General features: G+C 39.4%; 1 protein-coding gene across 1 annotated transcript in view; it reads right to left on the bottom strand.

Annotated features, from left to right (window-relative positions):
* Window positions 1-13,793, bottom strand: part of CSTF2 (cleavage stimulation factor subunit 2) — a 27,774-nt gene that overhangs the window by 1,555 nt on the left and 12,426 nt on the right. Inside the window, exons 8-12 of the mRNA XM_042782452.1 lie at window positions 12,601-12,663; window positions 9,133-9,274; window positions 8,175-8,350; window positions 5,879-6,186; window positions 1,959-2,189 (exon numbers count right to left, since the gene is read on the bottom strand). Of these exons, the coding sequence (XP_042638386.1) occupies window positions 1,959-2,189; window positions 5,879-6,186; window positions 8,175-8,350; window positions 9,133-9,274; window positions 12,601-12,663 (920 nt within the window). The remainder of the gene's footprint in view (window positions 1-1,958; window positions 2,190-5,878; window positions 6,187-8,174; window positions 8,351-9,132; window positions 9,275-12,600; window positions 12,664-13,793) is intronic.

Genomic DNA, 13,793 nt, shown 5'->3' with positions numbered 1-13,793 from the left:
CTCAGGGAGCACGAGTGCATGGGAGGGAAGGACACAAGGAAGAGGTAACTATGGGGAGGAAGTGGGAGGAGAGCTGTCACATTGTGGGAAACTGCAATTACTGTTATGAGACAAAATGTGTATAAACTGCTGTATGGAAAATGAAATTGCTCTGTAAATTTTCACCCAAATCACAGTAAAAATTAAAGAACAAAAAACAAAACAAACAAACAAACAAAAAAACCACCACCAGCTTCTACTCAAAAGCTACTGTAGTAGTGGGATATGGAGCAAAATGGGGAATGGAAGTATTACACTCACAGAAAACAGCAGCCAAAAAGCTGGTGAGAAAAGACACAATGAGAACATGTACAAATTAAAATACCTAAGATTAGAAGATGTGAAACAGACATCTTCATGAACCGTTCCTGAATTCTAACTTAGTATTTCTGAACCCCAGAAAGGGACTTTAATCCCATTTTGAAAATCTCCTTTTCATATGTTTTTCCATCAGACATGAACTCCCCACTAAGTGGAACACAGAAACAGAAAGATATGTTGTTTTGTTGTTGTTAGGTGCCCTTTAGTTGACTGACTCAAAATGACCCTATGTACAACAGATTGAAACGCTGCCCAGTAGTGTTTTATCCTCACAATTCTTGCTATATACCTGAGCTCATAGTTCTAGCTACTGTGTCAATCCATCTTTTTGAGGGTCTTCCCCTTCTTTACTGACCCTCAACTTTACCAAACATGATTATCCTTCTCCAGGGAATGGTCCCTTCTGACCACATAACCAAAGCAGGTGAGATGAAGCCTGGCCATTCTTTCTTCCAATGAGCATTCTGAACTTCTTCCAGGACAGATTGGTTAATTCTTCTGGCAGTCCATGGTATTTTCAGTATTCTTTGCCAACACCATCTTCTTTAGTCATCCTTATTCACTGTCCAGCTTTCACATGCATATGCAGTGACTGACAATACCATGGCTTGGGTCAGGAGCACCTTAGTGTTCAAAGTGACATCTTGGCTTAACACTTGAAAGAGGTCTTTTGCAGCAGATCTGCCCAGTGCAATATAATATCTGATTTCTTGACTGCTGCTTCCAATCAGTAGATTGTAGATACAAGTAAAATGAAACACGTGACAACTTCAATCTTTTCTCCATTTATTGTGATGTTGTTTATTGGTACAGTTATGAGGATTTTCGTTTTTTGTTGAGGTGTAATTCACACTGAAGACTGTAGTCTTTGATCTTTGTCAGTAAGTCCTTCAAGTGATCTTCACTTTCAGGAAGCAAGATTATTCCATTTGCATAACACAGGCTGTTAAAGAGTCTTCCTCCTATTCTGAGGCTGTGTTATTCATAAAGTCCAGCTTCTCAGATTATTTGCTCAGCATACAGACTAAATATGATGAAAAGATGCAAACTTGATGCACACCCTTCTTGATTTTAAATCACACAGTATCCCTTTGTTCTGTTTAAATGACTTTCTCTTGTTCTATGTATAGGTTCCTTATGAGCACATAAGTGTTCTGTAATTCCCATGTTTTGCAGCATTATCCATAATTTGTTATGATCCACACAGTCAAATGCCTTTGCATAGTCAATAAAGCACAGGTAGACATCTTTCTGGTATTGTTTGCTTTCAGTGAGGATCCATCTGACATTAGCAATGATATACTAGCAGAAAATTTATTTTTTTTTAAGGAGGAAGAAATAGATTTGTTTTTTTAGGTCAATCTGTCCTGCACGCCAAAAAAAAAAAAAAAAAGTGGCTATTGGCAGACAAGTGTCAAATGTAAGATAAGCTGCTATTTCTATCCAATGAAGAACTGCAGAAGCAGGCCCACAAAATTTCTGGTAACAAGATCATGAAAGATTTCTACAGTGTAGTAAATATCATCTTCAAAGGGACTGTGAAGACCCAGAATCTCCATATGGTAACTATGAAAAAAGGAATCACCAATGTCGCTTACCTTCTCATGATCCTGTGGAGTGTCTTGGTTCTGCCCAGGACTAAAGCCACTAGGCTGTCCTCCACTCTGCATGCCTGCCGCTTGCATGCCTGCCGCTTGCATGCCTGCCGCTTGCATGCCTGCCGCTTGCATGCCTGCCGCTTGCATGCTTGCTGCTTGCATGCCTGCCGCTTGCATACTTGCTCCTTGCATGCCTGCTCCCTGCATGCCTGCTCCTTGCATGACTGGGACCTATGTATACAAAGAGAAGTGAGGAGAGATTTTCTAAAGTTCTCACATATGGGTAACCAGAGTCCATTATTGGCAGTGTAAAGATAAAATCTGTATACATATATGAAAAAAAAAGCAAATTAATGACTCTGAAGATCAGATTCTACTATTAGCAATGGCAGAAGGCATGGTTTAGGCAGAGATTAACTAGCAAGTTAAAGACACCTGCTCACAAGAGCTTCCATACCATGAACAAATATCACACAGCATAACTGGATACCATCAAATCAGGCAAAATTCAGTCAAATAAGCACAGGGAAAACTGGGAGAACCCTGGAAACTAGTGCTCAGTGGAAACACAAATGAAAGCCACTAGATTCTAAGAGATAATGTACGGCTGTCCACTGAGAAAGTGACATTCACAGGGATACTGCCTACCTCTAGTTTGTCCCAAAGGGCCCTCTCATCCCACAAGTAAGGCAGAGACAATTATGTTAGAAAGAGAGAAAGGAGATGGGAAGGCCTCTGGGGAAAAGACTGCTATTAGCCTAACATTTGATTTTTATAGCTTTTCATTGAGAATATGCTGCAGATGTATTCCATTAAATACACATTAAGAAATACATCTGAACTGAGTTAAAAGAACAAAGTACAGTTATACTTACCCAAATTTAAGTTTTTCAGCGTGCTTAACCCTTTCTAAAATTTACTAGAAGCAAGGAAAAGGTTTCTGAGCATCTACAATAACTGCTAAAAAGTCCCTAAACACTAGAACTATGTTCATACTCAGGCATTCACCCAGTGGTTACGTATTCTTATTAAATACACATTGTTAACAGACCCGCTTCCCCAGATTAGCAGCAGCAAAACATAAAAGAAATGCAGGATAAACAACTGTTTAGAGCAGACACCACGACAGAAATTTGAAGAGCTGGATGATAGCCTAACAGTGAAAGAGACCAGAAACCAAAAAGGAGAGAATGATGGTTTATACTATAGCATATATAATAATGGATATATTTAATGACTTTGAATAGCCAAAATAGTTTTCTGTATACTCTTTAATGGGAAGGATGCATACAAAAACACTTCATAAATTATTTTTCATTAAAGTAGTTAAAAAACTTGGTAGACTATTTCTATTATTTGGAACTTTCACTTACATGCATTAATTAATTTCCCAAAGAATTAGATAACTGAAGCACTAATATAGCTTTGTACACATCGCTAGGGTATTATCACTTCCTGTTCTTTATCAACACTAAATCTAGAGACTGGTCTGAAATTTAATGATCTGTTAGAGATCTGAAACACCTATGAGCATAACCTTTTTAAAGCTCTAGTCAATACTAATTTGAGGTGCTGTAATGGGATCTAACCACTCAATGATGACCATTTACAGTTTCTAGGAGTTCCTGTTCTAGGCAGACCAGTAATACTATGGGTGATTATGCATCCTGGTTTGCCTAACACAATCTCAGTGTATGTTTTTGCCTCAGATTAATTATTAACAGTACTTTCATTTTGAAATGTGTTCTTGTTAAGACAATAAATAATATAATAATCCCAGTAATACGCCTTTCACTCAAAAGATTCCAAAAATATCTTAAATGACTCAAAAGATTCCAAAAGAATGCTAGAGTTAATTTTCCACATCTAATTTAAAATTATGAATTAAGGATATATTTGTACATAAAAAACCAAGGTAAAGAACAATGAAGGGGGGAATAAGAATATATATTTATATTTGCTTGAAAGATACGTAAAAATCTAATAAAAGTCGTTATCTCTAGGAGTTGGCAGGGGGCACAAGGAAAATAGGTACGTGGAGCAAGCAAGATGCTTAATATTTTCTTTCATATATGAATATATTATATACTTATATATGAGTGAATATATTAGCAATTAAGGGAGCTCTGGTAGCATAGTGCCTAAGGTACTTGACTGCTAACCAGAAGGCTGGCGGTTCAAACCCCCCAGCCACTCCTCGGAAGGAAGATGGGGCAATCTACCTCTATAGTGATAGTGCCTAGGAAACCCAAGGAGGGGTCGCTATGAGTCGAGTCCGACTTGATGGCACATAACAACAACAACATTAGCAATTAAAACTTTTTAAAAAGGTTTGAAAATATGTCTAATTTTCACCTCAGATCGAATTGACTTTTATTATAAAACCTACTAATGATAACTATATACCTATTACAGAGTTAGTATGTTCAAGCACTAACAGAGATAAAAGAACAAACTATTATCCAAAACTGTTCTTCCAACCATTATTTCCAATGTCATTCTCCAGAGAATCATGCAAGCAATGATAGATCTGCCCATTATGTAACTGTTTCTCCCCAACTGGAATGTAAGCTTCTTGAGGGCAGGCACTTTATTTTGTTCATAATGCTATACCCTCAGAACCTAGTTTTATGTCTAATATGTATGGGTGCTCAATATTTCTTGAATGACTGAATGAATATATAAAGAACTATTTCTCTTATGAGGTTACTGATCATAGAGGGCACAATAAAAATCAAGGCCTACAAATTTTCTTAAAAGAATAACTTGAAAAACAATAGAAAATAGTATTCTAAATATACCAGAAAAAACATATTCGTATTTTATGCTATAGAGGGGGAAGAAGACATATCCACATATATAAATGCAGATAATAAGACAGAGTAGTAGTGAAAAAAACAGTAAGTTATATTTCTTCCTCTGCCACATTTTAGTGTATGAACTTGGACAAGTCATCTGAGTTCCTGAGCCTCATTTTCTAAACATAAAATGAGGAAACTGGATGAATAACATGTTCCATTCCAGCTCTAACATGAAAAATCAATGTCTCTCTCTCTCTCTCACACACACACACATACAAGGGGAGGAAGACACAGAAACATAGGGGAAAAGAAAAAGAGATAGAAGTACATAGAGAAAGACACATATAAGAAAAAGGACAGTGGATGGGCTACAAGGAAATGAAGGAGCTAGCATATAAAAACTCAGAAAATACACAAATAACCACCTCCTCACAAAACTTGGGGGAAGAGAGAGAAGATGACAACACACAATCACAGAATACACCACCATATTCACATAGTGGGAGAGGGCCAAATAAAGAGAAAAAGACAATAACTCAATTCCATTGTTTTAAGGTGAGCATTAGTAAACTGCATTTCATACTCTACTGCTCACTTAGGCTATGTGGTAAGAATAAATTAACATAGATTTCTACAGACCTATTATCTAAATGACTAACCACTGATAGCTCTTCACATGAACTAATGCAGTGGTTCTTAATAAGGGCTATACATTAGAATCATTTGGGGGAGGTTTTACAAACTATCTATGTCAAGAACCTACTGACAGAGATTCTGAGAGTCAGGTTTGAGGTGAGGTTTATTTTGGAAAAAGCCTGTATATAACATTGATTTGTGCCCCCAAAGAATACTGTTCAATCCCTAAATTTTCAGGGGCTCTGCTCTGAATAGCTATTGAAATTGTGGGACAAAGTTACTCTTTTGGACTACAGTCTTGGTGGGCAGAAAATCAGCATGCTAAGTGACAGAGAAATTAAGGAATGGGAAATCCCAGTCTTCTCTTTCTACAACCTGAGAAACAGCCCAAATCAGGAAGCAGTAATAATCAGGATCAATAATCAATTCTAGAATAGATCAAGATTTCACATTGAAACTAAAAGTTTCAATATGTATACATACCTGTCTAGACCCCTGGGGACCAACGGCCCCCATGTTAATTGGCCCAGGACCCTGGATTCCACCAGGCATTGGGCCTCTAGGGCCAGGGACTGGGCCCCTTGTATCTAAACCTCTGGCTTCCATTCCTCTGACTTCCATTGCACGGGCTTCCATTGCACGAGCCTCCATCGCACGAGCCTCCATCGCACGAGCCTCCATCGCACGAGCCTCCATCGCACGGGCCTCCAATCCTCTTGCCTCCATGGCTCTTGCCTCCATGGCTCGTGCCTCCATCCCTCGCGCATCCATTCCTCGGGGATCTCTTCCACCTACAGAGAAAGTTGTAAGAAAACTATTGTATATCTACTCAACTTCACTGCCAGAAAAAGCAACAATCAAAGAAACACAGAAATCTAATCTTCCAGTCACATCCCCCAACTATGAAACTGCTTTCTCCTTAGTCAGATATGCAGATAAGCCTTAAAAAGGCTTAGTAACACTGAAAAGAGTGCAAGAGTTAAAGCCAACAAAGATAAGCATTACTATATTAACAGTAATAACAATAATCTACAAGTGGAAACACAGACACACAAGCTGAACAGGTGTGGGAAGGCAAACAGGTGTGAGAAGGCAAATGGGACTACACCCATGAATATGTATAGGTTTGACAGAGAATATTTCTATATATGTATTTATATATGTTGTAAATATATCCATGGATATAGTGGTGTATATAGGAGGCACAGTTATAAAAACTTGGCCATAACCAAACACCTTAAGGGAATGAGTCACTGGGCCTAGGGGCTCAGGACCATAGTCTCAGGGGACACCAAGGTCAACTGACATAACATAGTCTACAAAGATAACACTCTATATCTCACTTTGGTGACTAGTGACTAAGGTCTTAAAAGCTTGTGAATGGTCATTTAAGGTACAACTATTGGTCTCTCCCTGTCTGGAACAAAGAAGAATGAAGAGAATCAAAGATGCAAGGAAATAATCAGTTGAAAGGACTAATAGATCATGTGAGCCCCAGCCTCCACAACCCTGAGACAAGAAGAACTAGATGGTACCCAGCTACCACTGCTGACTGCTCTGAAAGGGATCACAATAGGAGGTCCTGGATAGAGAGGGAAAAGAAATATGGAACAAAACTCAAAATTGTAAGAAAAAAAAAAAAAAGACCAGGCTTACTGAGACTATGGCCCTTAGACACTGTTCAAGCCTGGAACTGAACTCACCCCCATGGCTCAACTTTCAGCCAAATAATAGTCAGCTTATAAGGTGAACAATAACATTAGGGAGATATACATTCATTAGAACAATCAAGCATAAGAGATCAAAAAGGCAGCATTTGCCCAGGGATAAAGCTCAGAAAGTAGGGATAGGAAAGAAGGACGAATGCAAATGGTAAACTAAACACAGGGAGAAAGTGGGAAGAGTGTTGTTACACTGTGGGGATTACAATCAATGAATGTCATGAAATAAAATGCATATGAATTGTTTAATGGAAAACCAATTTGCTCTGTAAACTTTCACCGAAATCACAAGCTTAAAAAAAAAAAAAAAAAAAAAAAAGGCTTGCCAACTCTATTTCCCCAGCATTCTTTATCTGAGATTAGCATCTAAGACAGCCAGGGTCATTGTTGTTAGGTAGCACTGAGTCAGTTCAACTTATAGCAGAATGAAACAATGCCTGGTCTTGAGCCATCCTCACAAGTGTTCCTACGCTTAAGCCCATGTTGCAGCCACTGTGTCAAATCCATCTCATTGAGAGTCGTCTTCTGTTTTGTTCAACCTCTACTTTTCCCAGCATGATGTCCTCCAGGAACCAGTCCCTCCTGATAACATGTCCAAAGTACATGGGATGAAGTCTTGCCATTCTTGCTTTCAAGGAGCATTCTGGCTATACTTCTTCCAAGACAGATTTGTTTGTTCTTCTGATAGTCCACAGGACATTCAGTATTTTTTACCAACACCGTAACTCAAACGTATCAATTCTTCTGTCTTCTTCATTTACTGTTCAGCTTTTGCATGAACACAAGACTGTAAATAACCATGGTTTGGGTCAGGCACATGTTAGTCCTCAAAGCGACATCTTTGCTCTTTAACACTTTAAAGAGGTCTTTTGCAGTAGACTTGCCTGATGCAATACAAGGTCTGATTTCCTGACTGCTGCTTCAATGGGCGTTGATTGTGGATCCAAGTTAAATGAAATCACTGACAACTTCAATATTTTCTCCATTTATCATGATGTTGCCAAGGTCATTACCAGCCCATAACTACCAGTGAGCCTTGTGAAGAGGACTTCTCTTACCTCTGCCATCTAAGGGTGGACCCCTCTGATCCATCATGGGTCCTCTCGGCTCTGCCATTAAAGGTCTGGGCTCTGTTAATGGCCCTCCCCTCATGTCGTGTGGAGGTGGGCCACGGTTGTCATGGCCAGGGACATGATGCATTGGTGGACCCTGATGGGGTGGTCCCATATAACCTCTAGAGATGCAGAAAAATGTAATATTTAAAAACAGAATTATACAAGAACAAAGAATAAACCAGATCAGTAAATAAAACCAAAGAACTGATGCAAACATCAGTGCAGTAATGCTAACAAGATAATAAAACCAAATAGGTTGAAGAAAAGCTATAGAGACATAAATTCATGTATTCTATAATTTCATATTTGGTTGAGGCACTCCTAAATAGGAAAAATTAATGGATATCCATTATATATATGAGGCAATACAGTATAGTGATAAAGAACATAGGTTCTGGATTCAGATTATATGGTATCAAATCTAGGCTCTATCACTTACTAGCTGTGTGATTTTGGCCACATCTACTTAACTTCTCTATTCCTCAGTTTTTTTCACCTGTCAAACAGGACTATTAATAGTACCTACCTCACAGAGCTGTTGTATGATTTAATGAGCTGATCTAAGTACTCAGAGTCAGAGGCATGTATGTACCTCATCAATGCCAATTATTTTTATTGCTATTAATGTTACTACTACCATTAACCACCACCAGAGTTCCCTGCTCATGTATCTGCGTTAGAATTTCCGATTTCTGAGGATACAGTAGTCAGTGTCAGCTCCAAATGACATATTCAACTACATAGTTCTGCCATAGGAGAAGTGCTAAGTCTTTGATAGCAGCCACAAATATTCATCTCTTGAAGTAAGCAAACAGGTGCAACTCGTACCGAAAGCCTTTTTTGCTCAAAGCAAGGGAAAACTGTAATTTCTCCAATCTTTTCCTTCAATGTTAATGCTCACCTAGGCTCCACCTCTCCAGTCACAGTAAGTAAAGTGCCTCCACGTGGGTCATTTGGAGCATCTCCTAACAGACCTCGAGGAGTTGGAACATTGGCAGGCATGGGTCCACGCTGCATAGCTGCTCTGGGGTCTTGCATTGGCACTGACAGGGAAACAAACAGGAAGTTACTGCTTTGAAAAACATGTAAGGAATAAAAGAAATGACTCTATATACCAGTGACAACACAATTCAGACACCTTAGAATGGGTGAAACCTCACCACAGCAGAATCCTCTTGCAGCTCAAGAACAGAAGCAGGGTGTAGGTAGAATCTGTACCACATCAGAGGTATGGATGGAATTACATAAAGAGCAAACTGGAGTGCAATATGCCAAAGACTAGCACTGTAATCTGTAGAGACTTATGCTCCTGGTTTTCTTATAATCAACCTTAGTTCAAGGGCCAAAGTCACAAAAGAGGTAAGGTCGTGGCATATGTGAACACTGCCATGTCTCTGCAAGAACCTGCTGTCTCCTTACAGACTGCTATTCCATCCAAGCCTCCTGACACCAGTAGGGAAGGAGTACAGCCTCAGACAGATGCCCATATCATCCAGGTTCTCTGCCCTGTGTGAAGAGGTCAATCTTAGGCTTGTGGCCCCAACAGGAAAAAATTAAAAAACAAAAACAAAAAACACTACTCTTTTGGGTTCTAAATGTGAGGATGACTGCCAAGCAGCTCTTTTTCTCTCAACGTCCCACCCTAAACACCACAAGCAAAAGGAAACCCGCAGATACAATGGGTACCTTGAACTCGCTCAATTGATGCAGGCCCGGCGGGTCCCACGGGCGAGTGCTGTAGGGTTCCTAGGCGAGCATTAAGTTCAAAAGGAGAAAGAGCAGGCACTTAAAATAGCTTGCATGCACACACAGAAATGTATACATAGAGAGACTGGAGATTTACACTTATAAGTTAAAAAGTGAAGAGCTCATTAGCTTGCCAAGGCTATAAAATCTTCCTCAATTAGTTCTTTTGGATCTCTGAAACACAGTTCTACTTTGATAAGACAGCTTCTCAAGGTAAAACCTGTGGGGCAATGATTTATTTGGCCAGAAATACCAGCCATTTTCATTTTTCACCTCTGCTACAATTATGTTTTCCCCTACATCTCCTTGTGATTCCATTACAAAATGAATAAATAAACAGATGGTTTTGAATCCTAAGCAAAGATTGTAAACATATTTTCTCAAGCAACACATGAAAAGAAGCACACTGAATTTGGAAGGCAAGATTTATTTTGGAGAGGCCAAAACAGAAGTGAGGCAGTACTATTTCTGCCATATTTTAAAGCATATAAATTTCTGCTATCAAAGAAATGAGAGCCCTGGTAGAGTAGCGCCTAAGGCACTTGACTGCTAACCAGAAGGATGGTGGTTCAAGCCCACTAGTCACTCCTCAGAAGGAAAGTTGGACAATCTACTTCTGTACTGATACCACCTTGGAAACCCAAGGAGGGGTCGCTATGAGTCGGGTGGGACTCAATGGCACATAACAGCAACAACAAAATCAAAGAAATATCAAATGGGGAAATGCAGTGAGTGATCTTTTGATGAGCAAAGAGACTTATCACTCCATAAGAAATACTCTGCCACAGGTTTTTGATAACAAACAAACATTATGACAAATGCAAACAAAGACTAATAAGAAAACAGGGCATATGTATTAAACACAGGTGGTAGAAAGCAAGAAAAGTATCTTCTTACTGTATCCTTTTACCATTAAAAATGTACAAAAGAAGCATTGTTGTCAGTTGCCATGGAGTTGGTCTGACTCATGGCAACCCAATGACTGCAGGAAAAAGAATAAGGCAAACTGGGTACAAATTAAAAAAATGTTTGCTTCCTTTGCTGGGTACTGGAAAAAAAAAATCTCATTTTGTACCTTCACGAAGACATGCTTGATATCTTTAAAACATGAGTCATTTCCCTTTGTTAATTTTTGACCAGAAAGGTGAGAGTAACTCTAGCAGGAAGTAAGATGTCTTGTGGAAATTATCTATTAAAAAGCTGCTACATTGATGGCCTGGGAGAGGGAACAGCATGAGAGAAACCCTAATCTCTTCTTCTAACTACTGCAGAAATACTTGGGTTTACACACTCAATCTTGATAGTGGCTGTCAGGAGGAGGGGGGTGTGTGTGTGCACAACAGCATGGACTGCTGACAAAAGATGAGGTATCTGGCCAGGAGCTTGTCCTGTTGTCACCATCTGTGCAGAAAAGATTACTAGTTCTGTTACTTTAGCTACCAACAGTGTGCATGCCATAGAAAAGAAGCATAGTGCATAGGACTGTACCTTAATATTTTGCTTTTTTAAAAATGGGTTTTACATATAGGCCATATGCTAAGGAAGGTAAGGCTCTCTATGCTTGTCCAGTGTAGTACTTTCTCATCCCAAAGATACAATGAATAAGAGTAGAAGGCAATGAAGAATATTTTTGGAAGTATAAAGAGGCAGCATATATTAACAGGAAGCAGATAAGCTTTTGGAGTCAGAAATTTCTGAATCCCACCTTTGCAACCTACTAGCTGGAAGAAGAAAATACCAAGTCCAATTCACATGAATCAGGTAGTAGTATTTATTTACCTGTCCCATTAAGTAAATAACTTAAACATTCTAAGTTTCTATCTCTTCATCTGTAAAACTGAGATGCTGCCATCTAACTCACAAGGTTGTTCATGAAGATTAAAGTATCTGGCATACAGTACACACTCAGATTTATCATTACTTCCTTCTCTTTTCACCCTCTCTCCTCCTTACGTTGTTTTCAACAGAGTAACTGCATTTTATGTTCCTTCAAAGTCTAATAACATGGAGAAATAAGGTGGATCTTTTGGAGTGATTGCTGCTGCATATAGTGTTGCAGCCACAGTGTAACAGACACATATCAAATAGGCTTCATATATCTGTGGCCCCCGACCAGTTTTCTCTGGGGCTTAAATCTGGTCTTCCTATATATCCTGTCACATATTATATAGTCATTATTGAAATTCCTTACTCAGTCAACATATATCCTGAGAGAGAGAGAGAGAGAGAAGGAGAGAACATGCCAATAGAATTATTAGATTCTCTGGAAAAGGCAATATAAATTACAGAGACACAAAGAATTCATTTGCTTCATCATGAATTCTTATAGAGCTGGGCTCTGAATCAGTAGGTAGAAAATAAAGACCAGACCTATCCAAAAGAACTTTTTGCAGTGATAGAAATGTTCTGTATCTGCACTTTCCAGTACAGTATCCACTAGCTACATGGGGCTATTGAGTATGTGAAGTGGCTAGTGTGATTTCAGAAATGAATTTTAAATCTTATTTAATTTTAATTAATTTAATATTTAAATAGTCACATGTGGTTAGTGACTTCCATATTGGGCAATGCAGAAAAAGAGAGCACCAAATCCACTCCACATTAATCAGACATTAATATCTACCTTGTCCTCGCTCCAAGGACACTGGTCCACTTCCTGGCATTCCAACTTGGGCCTGCATTCCTCCTAGAAGGGCAGAAAATTAAAAACAAAACCACATATTAGGACAATGGATGAGTTTATGTATTTCCTTATTCTGCCCACAAGCAGAAGATACAAAGAAAAATCCTAACTATTATTAAACAATTAAGTTATAGAGAAGATGGGATTTGTTAGTATACTTTATGCTGTCTTTGGGCGGTACAAATGGTTAACACGCTTTGCTGCTAACCTAAAGGCTGACAGTTAGTCTACCCAGAGGCCCCTTGGAAGAAAGGTCCGGTGACCTACTTCTGAAAAAGGTTCTACTCTGACACATATGGGGTCACCATGAGTCAGAGAAGGCTCAACAGCGACTGGTTGGGTTTTTTATACTTTATGCTTAAATGTCAAAAAAGTGAATTATCCTTGGCAGGAAGCTCTTCTGTAATATAGGAAAACAATGTTCCTTTATTGAGTAGATTCTCATAGGATGCAATATTGTTCCCAGGGAATTTTGTGAATGTGTGGGTCTGCTGTTTTAGTTTGTGGTGTAGTAAATTACATAATGTGGCTTTTCTAGCCATAAGCCTTTGTAAACTCTGTGGTGGAATTTGCCATGAGCAACTGAGTAGCACCTGATTGTTAAAGTTATCCACTTGGGGTATTTCTGTTGGGAGCAGCACAAAGTAATTTTCTGGGAAGTTCACTCTCTCAGGTGTTTAGAATTCTGATGTTGGGACTGGTTAGTCTGGCCACTCTGCCAGGCTCAAAAGGAGCCCTCCTAGAGGCAGAAGGAATCTCTCACTGCCAGCTGAGGGATGCGAAATACGTGCATTGCTGAGAGAGAGATGCGAGAGACATGCACTGCTGAGAGACACACCGAGAGACCCACACTGCTGAGAGAGAGAGAGAGACATCAAGAGACATGCACTGCTGGGAGAGAGACTGTCGGCTGAGAGACAGCAAGCTGAGAGACAGCAAGCTCAGAGACTAAGCGTGTTCCTAAACTTGAAATGTAGCCTGTTGCTTCCCTAATAAACCCCATAATCTATGAGTTCTGTGTGGCCACTGCAGCAAATTATTGAACCCAGAAGAGAGGTGGCGGGTGCTGCAGGAGGAACGGTTGGTGCCAGGGTTGGTGAAAGGGCTGGAGGGAGGCAGCATGTCTGACCTCA

The sequence above is a fragment of the Orycteropus afer genome, unplaced genomic scaffold, assembly GCF_000298275.1.
Source record: "Orycteropus afer afer isolate SDZICR_OR568_19922 unplaced genomic scaffold, OryAfe1.0 scaffold00327, whole genome shotgun sequence".
NCBI classification, from domain to species: Eukaryota; Metazoa; Chordata; class Mammalia; order Tubulidentata; family Orycteropodidae; genus Orycteropus; species Orycteropus afer.
Note: the sequence above shows the minus strand (reverse complement) of the source record. Positions and strands in the feature narration are given on the sequence as shown.